Raw genomic sequence first — 18806 nt, forward strand, 5'->3', positions numbered from 1 at the left:
GTCTGTCTGATCATCCGTAACAACATGGCACAACATTGCGGACAGCGTGCAGTTTAGCCTCTCTACTTGTGCGTCGCACTGAGGGTGAAGATCGAAATGTTTTAGTGCCCATGATATCACAGACATTGTGCAACAGTTTAGCAAAAAAAATAGATCCTGGTCTGTGAGCAGTTTCTCAGGGGGGCCTTTGCTAAATACATACCCGTGAAGAAAGGCCTCTGCTATAGTCGCAGCTATTTGGTCTGGTAGTGGCCATGCGATGGGCTAACGAGTGCAATACTCTGTCCCAATAAGCACATATTTACTTCCCCTTGATGTTTTAGGGAATAGACCCAGGATATCCAACGCCACCTGCTCGTTTACCCTTGACACTCGATCGACTGCAGGGGGGGGGGGGTTGTATCGGGTGGAAAGGTGATTTCCTTTTTGCACAATCTTGACAACGATTGACCCACTCGCGCACATCCTTCGACATTCCTGCTCAAAAATATTGAGATTGGAGCATGAGAAATAATTTACGGTGTCCAAAGTGCATACGTCTTTCAGCGTCCACTTCTAATAACTGTTGTTGTAGGGGATGGGTACAACCAGGCAACGACGCTGCATCCATACCCTTCCTGCTAACCACAAGTCAAAAATAACACCCTAACAAAATTTTCCCCTATCGCTCCTGATAAAACCGGTGTCCCCGTAGCCGCTGCTACAACCTGTCTGACGAGTTTCTTCCATTATGTTTTTGATGTTGCTCAAATTTTCCGTGTTGTGTTGCCCTGAGTTGCCACGATCGAGTGGTGTGCAGGTGATAATGGTGATGAGGTGTTTGATGACGAGGTTGTGTGTGTGGTCTGGCCGGGTTTCCATGGTGTCACTACTAGCCTGATTGTTGGGAAGTCCTACGGTGTTTCCCAGAGCTGGCTTGGTTTTCTCAGGTCGACTTCTCCTCAGCATCTTCTTGCGATGTGTCCCGGCCTCCCCCAGTGGTTGCAGTAGATCTCCGCACGATCCCGGGTTCCTCCGTGGGTCTGCCATGGTCACTGCTGTTGTTGTTCACGCCGTACGTAGGCTGTTGAATCCCCAGATGGCCACTGCCATCCCCTGCATGTGTCTGTGTCCCAATATTTCCATGTTCAATTGTCCTATGTGTATTGTTCCCGTGTAATCATGCCTCTGTGTCCCCGTGTTTTTGTGTTCCGTGTATCAGCCTCCCTGTGTCTATGTGTATATATGTCTCAATGCATCTGTGACCCAGTGTCCCCGTATATTTGTGTCTCCATTTTCCCACGACTCTGGGTCTTCATGTGTCCATGTCCCTGTGCCTCCATGTCCTTTAGTCCCTTTGTATATTCTTCACGTATCCCGTGTCCTTGTTCCACTGTGTCTACATGTCCCTATGTCTCCGTGTCACTAGGTAGTTAACACGAGCTGGGGTCTAACTCTGGGTGTCTGTGTCTGTTCTTTTCCCATATCTGCGTGTCCCCGTATCTAGGTAGTGAATGCGAGTTGGGAGCTGAATCAAGCCGCCAACTTCTCTCTCGTCCGTCTGTTCGCTGTCTCCTTGAAGACATCACTCCAGCCTCTAGATGACTTTGCATCAGTTGCACTCCCCTGGAGTCTCCCCACAGCTGGTAAGTATTCATAATTAATCACCTCTCAGAGTTTGACATGGGCAGTCCAGGAATTGACATCCTGTGTGGTAGGAATGTATTTATATTGAGCTCTGGTAACAGAATTGTGTTCAAACCTATCACAAGAAACCGCATTGATTAAATGCTTCAGCTGACTGAGAAACGTGACCTGCGTTCACTCAGTGGAACAGGTGGTGAACTTGTTCATAATATGAATGGACCATTTTGCCAGTATAAATATTATTTAAAAAAAGGCTTTACCCATTCTGACAATATATGCAGATATTCAAAGAACAAATAGACACCGATTACAAGGCATCAAGTCCACATTAAACACAAATATCAGAAAGTATGTGTAGTTGCGAAAAACGGTAAAACTTTTTTTTTACTTGGTGTTTGAACATTTGAACACATGTGTTTATTGCCGTAAAGGGTGAAGCATTGTATTTGTAATGAGACCCACCACTAGGGGAATAATTGAAGACACATCCATACTCAGGTCATCAATTTGCCAACCAATTTGATTTCCAAAAATGTAGTGGTGAATATCTGAACTGGTTCTGGGCATCTCCTAGGTAGACTAGCCCTCAAATGAGGACCTGGTGTGGTGTATTCAATATCAGCATAGAGCAGACAAAGGCGTAGTTTGGCGTGCTGCTAGCCAACCACCTCCTCATGTGCCATGTCAGCCCTAATAGGTGCTCACTAATTGAAATTGCTTAACCAATTTATTAGAGGTTACACGAGGAATCATTTATCTATACCTATGCATAATCTACGCTTCCCTGTGCGTCTAGACCGCCTAGGCATGGGAGACTACACCGTCTTCTCGGCCGTCTGTTGGTTCTTTGGCCGGAACCTACACCGCACTCTGGGAGTCCCCGTCGGGTTGGTGCAGTCCTGCTGGGGGGGAACCCCCATTGAATCCTGGTCCTCGCCCCGAGCCCTGGCGCGCTGTGGACTCAATTCACAGCCTCAGAGCAGGTACGTGTGATGAGGAAACTCCCATAGACCCACAAGGAGACCCTTTGACTTTCGTAGAGGCATCATATAATAACCACACAGAGTCTATTGTTGACTGTTTAAATTCTATTTGCCATGTTGCACTGGAGCCAAACCATAATACACTTCCCTCAAAACGCATAAAAAATATATTTTAAAATATTTTAATTTCTCCAGGTAAGGCCCACTGAGCTATATAGCTATTTTTCAGAAGCGACTTGTCCACAAATGACAGTTAAATGAAGTGGCTTATCACGTGTAAATTTATAGAGTAGCTAAATACTCTAAACGCATGTTTCTGAATGTGGAGGTCAAATCGGAGGATCCGAAGGAAAACCCACATGATCACAGAGAGAATGTGTAAACTCCAAATATGCAGTAGGTGTCATGGTCGGGTTCGAAGCCATTATATTCTGCATACCAGGCGAGGGAGTTAAATATCACCACCGCACAGCCATCTGTGTCTGGCTCAGGACCAAGCGTCATTTACAGGCATCTCCACTGATTCATTGCATGTGGCATCAGTACGTCGTGAGGACGCGGCATCACCATGTCATCTACGAGCGTTACCACTCGTTCATTGTTTGTGATGTCAGCAACATGGCATTTTTTTACAGTGGGAAAAAGAGGTATCAGAGGCAACTGAATGACTCAAGACAAGTTGACTATTCTAAGACTTTAGATCTATTGCCCACATTCAATCCCAAAAATTATAATTGAAAATTTTAAGAGGAAACTCAATATAAGCCTTTCACAATCTCTCTAATATTTGTAAGATGAAGAGCGTGGTGCTGGCCACGCAACCTCATCATGTGCCATACCAGCATTCAAAGGGGGCTCGCTAACAGCACCTGTCCCAATAGTCTATGTCGGTTTCACCAGGGACCATTGTCTTTTTCTTTGAGTGCAGTGGTCAACAGGAACCGACAGTGCTGTGGAACGCAATGATACACCCTCTGCTGAATATGACCCTCAAAGGGGTAATCTGGTACCAAGGTCAGTGACATACACACATAAACATGTGTACATACATTTGTAATGAGAGTGCGCCACCTACAGGACGACTGAGGGTAACTCCATGGACACCGCTAGGTTGACTAACATCCAACCAATAGGGGGATCCAATCTGAGTGAAAGGTAAACGGGCGGAGCTATCGGGAAAGCACGGGAATACTCTAGAAGGTTTCTTGAGTGGCGTGGCTAGAGGCGGGGCTTAGCCCCGTGGAGAGGAATATAAGGAGAGGAATATAAGGAGAGGCAGGGGAGGACTCTGGGTCGGTTTGGGAAGCCTGGAATCCGAGCAACATCATCGCCTACCTCTACTCATCACCAGCCACATTGCGGGCTCTGCCAGCGGAACCTCCCCTCTCTCCAGCGCGCCGTCAGCCAGCGGCGAGCGTGGGGAGAGAGAGTGCCGCGGCGGTGAGCAGGGAGAGCGTGCGCCACGTCCGTCGACAGAGCAAAGCCAGCCGCGGAGACGGAGCGAGAGACACGCGCTGTACAGCAGTTATAATATTATTACACATTCATAAACACATCACCAATAGGGAACCATCTCTCTACTGCAACTGGACATTGATCAGCCTCCCATTGTATCTATAACAGATGAAAATCCATCTCTACAGCCATGGAACGATTCCCAAACTGTCATCAAAGAACATGTTAAATCGTGTAGGGACCAGAAGACATCCCTGTTGCACCCGAGGTAAATAGAGATGGCTCTGCCCACCATCATAAAAGTGCTTAATAACTGTGAGAAGTGGATAAGGGACATTCTTTCAATTCTGTGAAACAAATCCTGTGATCTTAGCAGTTGTAATGGTGTCATATAGGGCAGCCTGCACACAATCACCAATCTCCCTCAGCAGTTCACTTGAGAAGTCATCTCCGCCTGGCGCTTTACCTGGCCTCAAGCTTTGGATCTATCTTTGCAATTCCTCAACAGATGGCACGTCAGTGCAACTCACAGCGGATGTATATTTCCTCAAATATTTGAGGCACAGCAGCCCCAGCAGGATTAAGCTCACCTTGCCCCATGATGTTATTTCAGCGTATGAGTTTCCCCTCCCAAAGGACCTTAGAGGAATTCTCAGATAATCTGCAAACCCAATATTTGGGATTGAAAATTACTCGCTTTCCCGAAATGGGTGCTGCAGCTTACGTTTTAATTAAAGAGTTATGTGTCAGTTGACAGCTCAGCTCCAGAGATGATCCTGATATCAAGCACATCGTCCTGCATTCGCTGTTACGTCACTATATAGTCCACCAGACTTTATTGGTTAAACCTGTCGTGCATCCATGATATGTGAATGCGCCGTTGCTGGAACAGCATGTTGGTGGCTACACAGAAGTCTCGCATTATCTTGCCATGGATTTTGAAGTGATCTGGCCTATGTCTCCCAATCACTTTGACCCAAGTACGAGCATCTTAACCCACTGGGGCATTAAAGTTACCAAATAAGTTGTTTTTATCCCAAGGTTGCACTTTAGCCAGTACCTGGGACAGGAGGTCAACGAAGGCATCTGACTCATCAGCGTTGCCCAGCTGCTGACACAGATGTCATCACATATTTGTATTTATCTTTGGTCGAGGCGTAAGCTGCCACCACCATTCCCTGAACTCACGGCTCACAATTGCCCAGGACTCACGGCTTCCCGCATCTAATTACCCACTCTTCATTTTTTTGCTCAGAAGAGCCACGTATGAGTTTGTGATTGTATGGGTGCTACAATGGGTCTCTATGTCAGTAAAACCTCAATGAGTCCAGGGTGACACTCAAAGCTGTGCACATATAGATCCAAGAATCATCTCTTGCCAGCTCAAAGTCAGCCCCAGCCATACACCTGCTATTCCCAAGTACTGAGTCTGCATCTCTGCACTAGTCTATGAATCTCAGTGTGAGTCTATGGGTATTCAAGTGAGTATAAATATATCTGTGTGAATCTACGAGTCTCCATGCGAGTATGTACAGGCAGACCTCGTTGAGCGCAACCCTGTAGATCACCAGCATTCTTTGTCCTGGAGAAAATATTTTTGCAAAAAATATAATCAAAATATCTAAACAGCGCTTGAGTGTGAGAACACGCAGCATTAGTGGCCGGGGAATTGTACCCGCGCCCATCATTTGCTCAGCGAATTGTGGAGGCCAACCAGATCCCACCCCTTGCAATTCGATTATCTCGATTAGTATTCACGATTATATTTTACATTTAAAAAATACATTTGTTTAGCCAGGCGAGGACTTAACAGACTAGAATAGAGTATTAGGCTCCACCTCAAAGAGGCCTCACCAGAGATTTAGACTGAGGGTATCGCTAAGATCACGGAGGTCCTTGGAACTCTCCTGAGAATAATTCGGATTGGGAGCGCAGCAACACCACCAACCTCGTTTCCCACCACTGCCATGTATCAGGAGCACAGTAGAATTTACTCCTAAGTACAATACATAAGACTTATTGATGTTATGATAAAAACATCTTTAAATGTATAGTATCTAAATTATTATAAGCGCTATTACCAATACCCAAATGAAGCCCTCATATATCGCTGATATGAAAGAAACAATGCTCTCAATAACGCATTCACATGTATACAATGTATAATGACCAATTCTAGTGCTGATTTGATTTGTTTTTACTTATCCAGGAAAGCATCTTGAGCACTGAGGTCTGCCTGTGTATCTGTGTGAGTCTGTGGGTTTCCGCGTGAGTCTACGGGCTTCTGCATGAGTCTTTGTATATTTGCAGACCAGTGCTGCTTTCACCTTGAGCCACACAGGGACAACTGCCACTGTATGGTCCCCAAGTCTTGACTGCTACGGGGCAATGGGATGGTTGAGATGTTGATGTAAGGCTCTTTGAGATGCTGGGGTTTTTTAAGCAAGTACCACCGTACATGCACTTCTCTTATCCTTGTTCCTTGAGCAGGTGAGAGAAACACTGGGTACAACACTGACCTGTACAACTGCAGCTTCCCGGCCATGATTAACGACTGGCGTCGGGAATTCTACACAGCCACCAATGGCAACACAGACCCGCTTCTGCCCTTTGGATTTGCACAGGTGAGAAGTTAAACCATCCAGCAGTGGATTTATCATGGCTGGTACGTAAAAATATCATAATGATTGCCATACTTGACTTCATCACCATGCCCGAAACGGCTGATTGTTGTCGTGCTTTTCTTTGTCAACGACTTTTTGGAAACCCTTTGATCAAGGTGGCCGGCTATCTCTCAGGTGAGTCCCTAATAGCAGTACAAAAGTAAACTTTTTTTTCATATTCGACCTCTTTGATCAGAATTATCTCTCCCTATGTCTTTCTCCCCATGTCTCTATCCTCATATCTCTCCCTGTCTCTTCCTGTGTTACTTCTCCCTCTCCATATCACTCTTCCTGTATCTCCCAACATATCTCTCTCTTCATTTCTCTTTCCCCGTATCTCTTTATTCATACCTCTCTCCCGATGTCTCTCTCCCGTTGTCTATAGATCTCCACCAGTGACCCAAATGACAACACGGATTCATATCCACGCATTCGCTGGCACCAGTCTGCAGACTACGGTTTCTCCCCCAACTCGCGAATGCCCAAAACCTTCATGGCCGTCACCATTGACTTGTGTGACCGCACCTCCAGCTATGGGTGGTGAGTGGCTCACTTCAAAGTAATGGTCCCTTTCTCACCTCCTCTCCCATCACTCCCCTCCTATCCAGCCAGCCGACCAGCAGTCCTGTACGAAATGCAGACTTTATAGTGCACTTCAAGTCTGTCCTCCAAAGGGCAGACTTCATAGAATCCATCAGGCCTTCAGCAAAAGTATAACAATCCAAGGAGCGAGCGGTGCATAGCAGATTACGAGAGGAATTAGCCGCTTTCAGAAACTATCCTAAAATTTGTGATTTTGCCGCAAATTCTAGATTTGAAGATTTCGTGACTGCAAGGATTCATACTCTTTGTTTTTTTCGGTAAAGTCACTTTGCCGCAAATGTGTTGATGTCTGCCCCATGGACAACAAAAGTTTCCTCAAAGTGCGGGAGTACCATGACTTACAGGAATCTTCAGATTGTTGGAGTGTAAATTGAAAGAGTTCTACTGTGTATAATATATATAGTGCAGTATATAATATAGTGTAGAAAATAGTGTAGTTTAGTATGTAATGTAGTGTATTTCAGTGTAGTATATAATGTATTGTAGAATAGTTTAGTATATATAATGTAGTGTAATAAACAGTATTGTAATATATGATGTGTCTCTCTGTGTAGGATCCACCCACGCTACAAGCAGGAGGTTGCCACCCGTCTACTGCTGGGTGCGATGGCTGTTGCATACAATGACAGTTCCTCCATATTCCAGGGCCCCTTCCCAGAGTTGGCCATTGTGAACCTCACAACCCAAATGCTCGTCATTAAATATGGACAGGAGCTAATCCATCACAATGGGGGACGGGGCGATTTTCAGGTCAGAGATCGTGTTACATGATATGACAACAATTATTGCGTTATCAGTTTCTGATACCTTTGTTATTTTGTATGACTATTTTTTCTATTGTATTGTTTGTATGCTTTGCTCTACTTCAAGTATGAATATAGATTGTTTATTCAACTGCAGTTCACGCCATATTATTCTGCTACAAGTTTTCTCATAATTGGAAATCATAATCTCTCCTATCTCTCCTCTACCTGTCCCCCCTCCCCTCTCCTCCACTCCCTCCTCTCTGAACCTCTTAACTTTCCCCCTAAACTTCCCTCCTCTCCCCACCTGTCCCCTCATTCTTCTCTGCCCTACTCTGCTCTCCTCTCTTCTCCCCTCCGCTGCTCTCCCGCTCCCATCTCCTTTTCTCCATCGCAGATCTGCTGTTCCCAAGTGCGCGGTCAGTGTCTCAATAACGACTGGCACCCAGCTCCAATCCTCTCTGTACAAGCCCAGAGTGTCTTCCTCAATATCTCCACCTGCATCAGCACCAGCAGGGCTGTGACGTCCGTCCGCTACGCTTGGTCCAACTGGCCATGTGAACTCCACGCTTGTGCCCTCTATGGAGAGGGGCCCACCGCACTACCAGCACCCCCCTTCATTAAGGACGTGCCATTGGAGGTAGTTTATAACGGCAGTGTCGGGGGGGTTCCTAACGGCAGTGTCGGCGGGGTTTATAACAGCAGTGTTGGGGGGGTTCCTAACGGCAACAGCAGTGTCAGCGAGGTTTATAACGGCAGTGTTGGGGGAGCTTATAACGGCAGTATTGGGGGTGTTCCTAACGGCAGTGTCGGGGGGACTTATAACGGCAGTATTGGGGGTGTTCCTAATGGCAGTGTCGGGGGTGTTCATAACGGCAGTGTCGGGGGGACTTATAACGGCAGTATTGGGGGTGTTCCTAATGGCAGTGTCGGGGGGGTTCCTAACAGCAGTGTTGATGGGGCCCTTTTTGGTCATGTTGGGTGGTTCATAATGGTCATGTTGGTGGGGTTCACAATGACTGTGTCAGTAGCTTTATAATACCATGGCTGGTAAGCTGTCATTCCTTCTCCGGTGGAGTCCACGGGACCCCGGCTGGGGTCTCCCCCTTGCCCACAGACAAAGACCATAATACATATTGCTTGGTCGACACTGCATGATATACCGCAATAAAATTTCCCACAATACCAGTATGGGCAGTACTCGGCTTAATTTATTCATTCCTGAGACCCGTTCGTAAGTCGAGTGGTTTCTAAATCGGAACACAATAATGCACTGTATTTAAATGCTCATATGGTGAGTGTTATGAAATGTGTTACGATTCAACAAAAATGGAAGAATTTTTACTCATAATTAAGAAGAAATACTGTACATTTAAAAGTGACAACGTAAAAAAATACTGTCTCTTACCTATTGAAAGTACATTTTTGTCTGTGTGTCTGCGCATGCCTTGCAATGCTTTTAAGTGACAAACTGTTGGGTGTATGTTTCAACAAAGTACACAGATACAACACACTAAGCCCCCGGACGAAAGAGCGGTATTTGTTTTTCCCCTCCGTCAAATGTAAACTAATGAAATCACAATCTAGATTTTAAGTTTTCGTGACTGCAGGGATCCATACTCTTTGGTTCCTTCGGTAAAGTGACGTAGTTAAAAAATTAAATAAATTAAATCACGACGTTTCGATTGCAACACAAGCAATCATCAGGTGGGAAAACCACAGCAAAAAAGTTTTTTGCTGAAGTGGGATAGAGAGTTGCCGTGGTAAGAAGTTATATAGGTAAGAAAGGGGGGGGAGCAAGGGGGGAGAGGGAGGGGTGGGGGTGTGGGGTAGGGGAAGGGCGAGCGAAGGTTCTCCACTTCGGCCCATCATTTCCACTATCAACTCACCTACCTACAAACTGGCCCGTTTTCTGTCTGATACCTTGCTTCCATTTACTGGCAAGACTACCTCAGCAGTACGTAACTCAGCTCACTTGGTCTCTCTAATGAAGGGCATTTCACTGTCCCCAGATTATTTTTTCGTCAGCTTTGATGTAGTTTCTCTGTTCACCAAGATTCCTGTACCTGACACCTTAGCAATAATTGAAGATTTGGTCCAACATGGACTGAATCCTGATGTTCTTACTCTGGTTAGGCACTGCCTTACCAACACTTACTTCACCTGGAATGGTATTTTCTACAAACAAAATGAATCTACCCCCATGGATTTCCCGTTATCACCAGTGATAGCGAATGTTTTCATGGAGAAATTTGAAACAGATGCCATCTAGACATCCACCCTACGTCCTTCCTTGTAGAAGATATATGGAGATGACACTTTCATCATTTGGCAACATGGCCTGACAGCATTGAACCAATTTCTCAACTACATTAATTTAATACCCCCATCCATCAAATTCACTATGGAAGTGGAGAAGGATGGTAAGCTACCATTCCTGGATGTTTTGTTTGAGAAGAGACCTGACGGGTCGTTAAGACACTCTGTCGACAGGAAATCCACCCACACAGATTCCTATCTGAAACCTGATTCCCACCACCACCCGGCACAGAAGAATTCCCTTATCAAAACACTACACCATAGGACCCACTGCATTTCTGACCAACACCACCTAGCCAGTGAACTGGAACACGTACACCAGGCCCTCAAGATGAATGAGTACTCGGACCGCATTATTCGCAAAGCTGTTTCTCCAACCATGGAGAAACAACGTTACCAAACATAGCAGGTGTTACCAAAAAGATTTCCAAAATCTTAAACAAACACAAGATCCAGGTCCGATTCAAAACAGTACACAAAATCCGTGATCTAATCCCATCTTCTTGGTTCTTTCGGTAGAGTCACGTAGAAGGGAAGTAATAAAATAATACAAATAAAACATAATAAAATAAAATAATTCTCACTACGTTTCGGCTACAACGCAAGCAGCCGTCTTCAGGTGAAGAATGAGACACTACCAAGCTAGGAGCTTATATATACGCTGCGTTGGAGGTGCAAGAGCGCCTTAACAAAAAGAATGTGCATATGAAGAGGAATTTAGCATATTCATAAATTCCTCTTCATATGCACATTCTTTTTGTTAAGGCGCTCTTGCACCTCCAACACAGCGTATATATAAGCTCCTAGCTTGGTAGTGTCTCATTCTTCACCTGAAGACGGCTGCTTGCGTTGTAGCCGAAACGTCGTGAGAATTATTTTATTTTATTATGTTTTATTTTTATTATTTTATTACTTCCCTTCTACGTGACTTTACCGAAAGAACCAAGAAGATGGATCCCTGCAGTCACGAAAACTTTAAATCGAAATTTAATCCCATCTGTGAAGGATGTCATTCCTGACATGCAATATCCTGGAGTCTACAAACTAAGTTGCACCTGTGGTGGCTGTTACATTGGGGAAACGAAACGACATGTCTCGGACCGTGTTCGTGAACACAAGGCAGATCTGAAACATGGCAGAACCAATACCTCTGCCGTGGTTGACCATTGTTATAACGCTGTGGGCTCGCATTATATTGTTTTTTCCGAGACCAAGGTACTCTGCAAACCTTCGGGCTACTATCAAAGGTTTGTTAATGAAGCCATCGAGATATATAAACATAGACATAACTTCAACCGAGAAGATGGATACAAATTGAGCAATCATTGGAAGGATGTTATTAACCAGGTAAAACCGTAACTGCTTTGTATTGGTTGTTGTCTATCATATCTGCCAGGTACTACTACACCACACAGCGCTCGCCCTCCCCCTACCCCACCCCCACCCCTCCCTCTCCCCCCTTGCTCCTCCCCCTTTCTTACTTATGTAGTGAGTTCAAGGAGACGTAGACGGCGTAGTCGGAGGCACTTATTTATTATAACTTTACACTCAACACAGGCCAATGTATACAACACTTGAAGGGGTAACGGCCCCTTCACCCGTCTAACAGGGAGACCCCACTAGCACTAGCCCGGCTAGCCTGCTCCCAGGTCCTCCACTCGAGAGCTAGGGGAGGCTAGCTGATCCAGCTCTGGCCAAGCTAGTGTAGTAATTACTCAGGAGGCTTGACGACGGGATCGGAGGCACACTTATTTATTAACACAACTTGTATACAGTTAGCGAGTATACACAGGACCTAAGGGGTAACGTCCCCTTACTCGGCTAACAGGGAGACACAACATCTAAGCCCCGCTAACCTAAGCCCAAGTCCTCCACTAGGGAGCTAGGGGAGGCTACCTGTCCCAGCCCTGGTCAAGCTGGGATCCGACCCCCTGAGTTCCCAGACCTGCTCGTCAGTCTGGGCTCTCGGGGCCACGCCACCGGCTTGCCCTGGTCGGCCCTTATAAGGACAGCGAGCCAGGGGAGCTCCGGGGCCTATTCTAGCTGGTCTTCCGTCTTCGCTGGTTAAAGCTGATACCTCGACCTCGAGCCCTCCGGCTCACCCCCTCTTATAGTCCGCGGCCCCCCCGGGAGGGGCCCGTGGGGGATGCAGGTGCGGACGTCGGTGTGGCCACCTCCTATGTGTACGGCCCTAACCACGCCCCTTGTGTTTGTTTGCCATCCGCTCCCATACACAATTACACCTCTACACTAGGATCACGGCACCCTTAGCCAACCAGACCGGCTCTTACAAGAGCATCGGCTCTGGGCTCTCAGGGCCGCGCCGCTGGCTTGCCCTGGTCGGTCCTTAGAAGGACAGCGAGCCAGGGGAGTCCCAGGGCCTATCTAGCCGGTCTTCACTCTTCACTGGTTAAGCTGAAATACTGAACCCTGAGCCCACCGGCTCTCCGCCTTATATAGCAACTCCCCCCCGAGGGGTGGGGCCGTGGGGGATCACAGCGCCGTTACAGCCCCCCAGGCTAACCGATGCGGACGTGGATGTAGGCACCCTTACGCGTGCGGGCGCAACCACCCCTTGTGTGTTTGTTTGTCCTCCCGTAACACCCCTACACCTATATAACCTCATACCACGGGAAACTCTCTCTCTCACTTCAGCAAAAAAACTTTCTTGCTGTGGTTTTCCCACCTGATGATGATTGCTTTTGTTGCAATCGAAACGTCGTGATTTAATTTATTTTATTTTATACCTACATGACTTTACTGAAAGAACCAAAGAGTAATGAAATAACACTTTATAACAATTTATTTTATTACGCTGATCGAGGCGTCAAACCACGCATCTGCACATGTGCGGAAATGCTGACTCACGGTTGCCTCTAGCAACGCACACGAGCTCGCTCAGCAGCAACGTGAGGGAGCTTCTCTTTCGCGCTGAGGTAAATCCTGAACAGTGTGATGTCCTCTTCTCCCCCCTCCACCCAAATGTGTGCAGATACTACTATATAATTAGTAGGTACTACTATAGAGTCGGTAGTTACGACTATAGAGTCGGTAGATACTACTGTTTAGTCGATAGATACGAATATAGAGTCGGTAGGTACTACTATTGAGTCAGTCGTTACTACTATAGAGTCAGTACATAGTTCTACAGTCAGTAGATACCACTACAGTCAGTATATACTGCTGCAGTCAGTAGATACTATAGAGTCAGTAGCTACTGCTATAAACTCAGCAGATACTGCTATAGAGTCAGCAGATACTGCTATAGAGTTAGTAGTTACTACTATAGTCTGTGGATAAAACTATAGAGTCAATATATACTACTATAGAGCGACTAGATCAGGAGTGGGCAAACGTTTTCACTTACGGGCCACAATGGGTTTAAAAATGTGACAGAGGGGCCGGGCCAGGAACAGATGGATGGAGTGTTTGTGTGAACTAATATAAATGACATGTAAAAATCATTACATGAAAGGATTTGGCCTTTAACAGGTAGCAAAGCATTTATTTGCAAGGCAATTTAACAAATTGCACGAACATGAACAATACAAAAACATATCGTAATGTGACTGATCAAACATCATGAAAACATCTGAGGCCTGCGCCCAAACCAATTCCCTGACTTGAACTGCTTTATTATCTACATTAACAGGCTAGAGCAGCCACGCAGGCTGTGTGATGGAGATTTGGCTCCAACCTCGCTGCAGCAACACATAATCGCTTTCAGTTTCAGTGGGAACAGTGTTGTTGATCTCCCATTTTTGCCAGTGCATCCAAGTCTGGAGTTATTTTGGTTGTGGCAATTCTCAGGATAGATCTGAGGTGCTGATCCGTTAACTTTGATCTGTGACGGGCTTTGTTGGCGTTCATGACGCTAAATGTCTGCTCACACACATAAGTCGAGCCAAACAAAGTCAGTATCTTCTGTGCAGTCCTCCGGAGGTTTGGAAATGTGGCTCTGTTAAGTGAAGCATAAAAGTCATTCAGTTTAACAGAGTTGAACTTCTCCTTTAGGACGGAGTCAGACTGAAGATCTATCAGTTCCAACTGCAGCTCCTGTGGTGCTGTTTCAGGGTCTTGTGACAGGGGACAAGACACCAGCTGAAATGACTGTTCAATGTTTTCGAAATCAGAGAACCTATGGCAGAATTCTCCGTGCAGGTCCTCAAGTGATTTGCTGTATTTTTTTGCGTTTCGCGGTGCCTCTTCCTGCATGGCAAGTGTGGGGAAATGAGCAAAAGATTTGTTCGCAATTTGTCCGGAGAACAAAGTGAGCTTGGATTTGAAGGCTTTCACATGTTTGTACATGTCGTGAACAAACTGATCTTTCCCCTGCAGTTTCACATTCAGCTTATTCATATGTGAAAATATGTCCACAGCAAACGCAAAGTCACTAAGCCAGTTCTTGTCACTTAGCTCACGGAATTCGTCAGATTTCCCCATCAACTCCAAAAATGCGATGATATCTTCTTTCAGCTCCCACACTCGTTGTAACACTTTCCCCAAACTTAACCAGCGGACACGAGAGTGGTACAGCAAGTCCTGATGATCCGCATCAGTTTCCTCCAGGAATGTAATAAACTGACGGTGCTGAAGTCCCCTTGCTCGTATAAAGTTCACAAGTTTTACGACTGGATTCACGACATGATTAAGCTGCAATACAGACTTACACAGGGATTCCTGATGGATGATGCAGTGAAGAAAAATAAGATCCTGGACAGGGTTTTCCTCTTTCACTTTATCCTGGATTCTTTTCAGCAGCCCAACATTTTTTCCAGTTAAATTTGGCGATCCATCCGTTGTGACATTGACAAGTTTACTCCAAGGTAGCGTCATTCTTTCGATGACAGCAGATACCTGGTTATACAAGTCCTCTCCCCGCGTTGTTCCTTTCAGGGACTCCATGGTCAAAAACTCCTCTGTTATCGCAAAACTGTCAATGCCTCGGAAAAAAATGAGGAGCTGAGCAGTGTCTTTTACGTCCGTACTTTCATCCAATGCTAGTGAATATAATTCAAAGGAATCAGACTTTTTGTTTAATTGACTGGCTATATTTGTATCAATCAGTTCCACACGGCGAGTCACAGTCCTGCGTGATAAACTGACTTTTTCAATTCTAGATTTGAAGCTTTCGTGACTGCAATGATTCATGTTCTCAGGTTTTTTCGGTAAAGTCACGTAGGCAAAACATTAAAAGTAATGAAAGTAAAATAAAACAAAACAAAAATAAAAATAAAATTCACGACGTTTCGGAGGCAACACAAGTCTCCGTCATCAGGTGGGACCGTCACAGCCAGATTAGCTGCATCAAGTGAAGCAATGATTCAAGATGTAATCCCTTATAAGCAAGTTGAAGGGGGGGAGGAGAGGGGGGGGGGGGAGTTCATCAGAATGTGGTAGCCAATGAATGGAACGTATCGGGAGGGAGGGGGGTGGGAGGGGGAGGGAGCCAACAAAAAATTTGGCGACGGCTTGGACGCGGCTGCTGCGCACGCCAACACAATGGACAGAGAGGGGGGAGGGGAGGTCTGATACACATGATAGAACAAAGGAACGAAAATGCCCATGTTTATACCAATGCAGGCTGAAAAATGAAGAGAGTACTGTTAAAAATAACTGGGGATGTTAACACTCGGTGAAGTAAATTAAAATAGTGCCTGTCAGATAAGATGGTCCAAAAAGTGTAATTAAGTCTTTTTTGCGTGGTTAATAACATCTTTCCAGTGATTACTGAGTTTGTACCCATCATCACGGTTGAAATTATGTCTGTGTTTGTATATTTGTATGGCTTCGTGTACAAACCTTTGATGGTAGCCAGGAGGCTTGCAGAGAACCTTGGTCTCGGAAAAGACAATTTCATGAGAGCCCGCCGAGTTGTAGCAATGATCGGCAACGGCCGAAGAATCAGTTCTGCCGTGTTTCAGATCTGACTTGTGCTCGCGGACACGATCAGCAACATGACGTTTTGTTTCTCCAATGTAGCAATCACCACAAATGCAACTCAATTTGTAGACTCCAGGATACTGTAAGTCAGGAACGACATCCTTCACAGATGGAATCAGATCACGGATTTTATGCACTGTGCTGAATCGGACTTGGATCTTATGTTTGTTTAGAATTTTGGAGATCTTTTTGGTCACGCCTGCTATGTATGGTAACGTGATAGTTTTGGTCGGAGTTTCATGTGGTTGTTTCTGTGTGGTGGGAGAGACAGCTTGGCGGATAGTACGGTCAGAGTATCCGTTCATCCTGAGGGCCCGATGTACATGTCTTAATTCATCAGTCAGGTGGTGTTGGTCAGAAATGCCATGGGCTCTGTGGTATAGCGTTTTGATGAGAGAATTCTTTTGAGATGGGTGGTGGTGGGAATCCGGTTTCAGGTAGGAATCTGTGTGGGTGGCTTTCCTGTAGACAGAATGTCCCAAGGATCCGTCAAGCCTCCTCTTAAACAGAATATTCAAGAATGGTAGTTTACCGTCTTTCTCCACTTCCATGGTGAATCTGATAGATGGGTGTCTAGAATTGATGTGGTCCAAGAAGTGGTTCAATGCTGGGAGGCCATGTGGCCAGATGACGAAAGTGTCATCCACATATCTCTTCCACAGGGAAGGACACAGGGTGGATGTCTGGATGGCGTCTGATTCAAACTTTTCCATGAAAATGTTGGCTATAACTGGTGACAAGGGGGAGCCCATAGGGGTACCCTCATTCTGTTTGTAGAAGGTGCCATTCCAGGTAAAATAGGTGTTGGTGAGGCAATGCCTAACCAGCGCAGGTACATCAGAATTCAATCCCTGTTGGACTAAGTCCTCAATTATTGTTAGGGTGTCCGGTACTGGGACTTTGGTAAACAAAGATACTACATCAAAGCTGACGAGAATGTCATCAGGAGATAGTACCATGTCCTTAACCATAGAGACTAATTGGGTTGAGTTGAGTACTGCCGAAGAGGTCTTGCCTGTGAAGGGGAGCAGAGTATCTGATAGAAAACGGGCTAGTTTGTACGTCGGAGAGTTTATCGTCGACACGATGGGTCGTAGCGGGGTGCCTTCTTTATGGATTTTAGGAAGACCATAGAGTCTGGGAGGTCTTGCCGCCGATGGTTTTAGAGAGGGACGTTTGCTTGGTTCGATTAGGGAAGTCGAACTCATGATGATACTGTTGGTTTTTGTCGTTAGGCTTTTAGTGGGATCGTTTTTAATTTTGGAGTAACTCCCATCATTAAGAAGGTCCAGGATTTTGTTGTTGTATGAATCTTTATCCATGATGACAACAGATCTTATTTAAAGCTAGCCTATCACTAATCTCGGAGAGAATAAGGTTACTCCGATCTGAACTCGATAATTTAGACAAGACTCTCTTACAAACACATCTAATGTTAACACAAAAAATGTCACCTTCTGATTGGAACCACGTTGATAACATGACTTCTGCTTCTGCTGACTCAATGTCAGCCAAATGCAAAGCTAACCTGATTTCTAAATTCAACCTCCTATCTAAAAAGAAACCAGAGCCACACATCGCAAAGCTGGATGTTAACAAGACCGTGATTAATCAGAGTAACATTCCAATCTCTGACAATCTAAAAACGGTACTGGCCAAAGGACTAAATTTCGCCGTCACCCCTAAATATATACCAGTGGAGGATATGATTTCTCAGATTGATGTAGCCCTCAGAGGCATAGGACACATCCATGCTGATGTAGCAAGAGCTGAAATAGCTACTATTCTCAAGAATGCTAAGAAACCCACTAGTAACATCAGCAAAAACGAACGCTCTGAACTCGCGAATTTAAAAAAGAGAGATGATATAGTCATCCTCTCGGCAGACAAGGGCAATGCCACGGTCATCATGGATAAAGATTCATACAACAACAAAATCCTGGACCTTCTTAATGATGGGAGTTACTCCAAAATTAAAAACGATCCCACTAAAAGCCTAACGACAAAAACCAACAGTATCATCATGAGTTCGACTTCCCTAATCGAACCAAGCAAACGTCCCTCTCTAAAACCATCGGCGGCAAGACCTCCCAGACTCTATGGTCTTCCTAAAATCCATAAAGAAGGCACCCCGCTACGACCCATCGTGTCGACGATAAACTCTCCGACGTACAAACTAGCCCGTTTTCTATCAGATACTCTGCTCCCCTTCACAGGCAAGACCTCTTCGGCAGTACTCAACTCAACCCAATTAGTCTCTATGGTTAAGGACATGGTACTATCTCCTGATGACATTCTCGTCAGCTTTGATGTAGTATCTTTGTTTACCAAAGTCCCAGTACCGGACACCCTAACAATAATTGAGGACTTAGTCCAACAGGGATTGAATTCTGATGTACCTGCGCTGGTTAGGCATTGCCTCACCAACACCTATTTTACCTGGAATGGCACCTTCTACAAACAGAATGAGG

General features: G+C 45.5%; 1 protein-coding gene across 1 annotated transcript in view; it reads left to right on the forward strand.

Moving 5' to 3' along the window:
• The window catches only part of LOC144953629 (sialate O-acetylesterase-like), a 47995-nt gene that overhangs the window by 23371 nt on the left and 5818 nt on the right, over positions 1–18806 (forward strand). The window contains exons 6-13 of the mRNA XM_078884217.1: positions 1487–1625; positions 2423–2609; positions 3538–3623; positions 6555–6688; positions 7113–7267; positions 7885–8080; positions 8471–8772; positions 9043–9100. Coding sequence (XP_078740343.1) covers positions 1487–1625; positions 2423–2609; positions 3538–3623; positions 6555–6688; positions 7113–7267; positions 7885–8080; positions 8471–8772; positions 9043–9100 — 1257 coding nt within the window. The remainder of the gene's footprint in view (positions 1–1486; positions 1626–2422; positions 2610–3537; positions 3624–6554; positions 6689–7112; positions 7268–7884; positions 8081–8470; positions 8773–9042; positions 9101–18806) is intronic.

This window comes from Lampetra fluviatilis, chromosome 79, assembly GCF_964198595.1.
Source record: "Lampetra fluviatilis chromosome 79, kcLamFluv1.1, whole genome shotgun sequence".
Taxonomy (NCBI): domain Eukaryota; kingdom Metazoa; phylum Chordata; class Hyperoartia; order Petromyzontiformes; family Petromyzontidae; genus Lampetra; species Lampetra fluviatilis.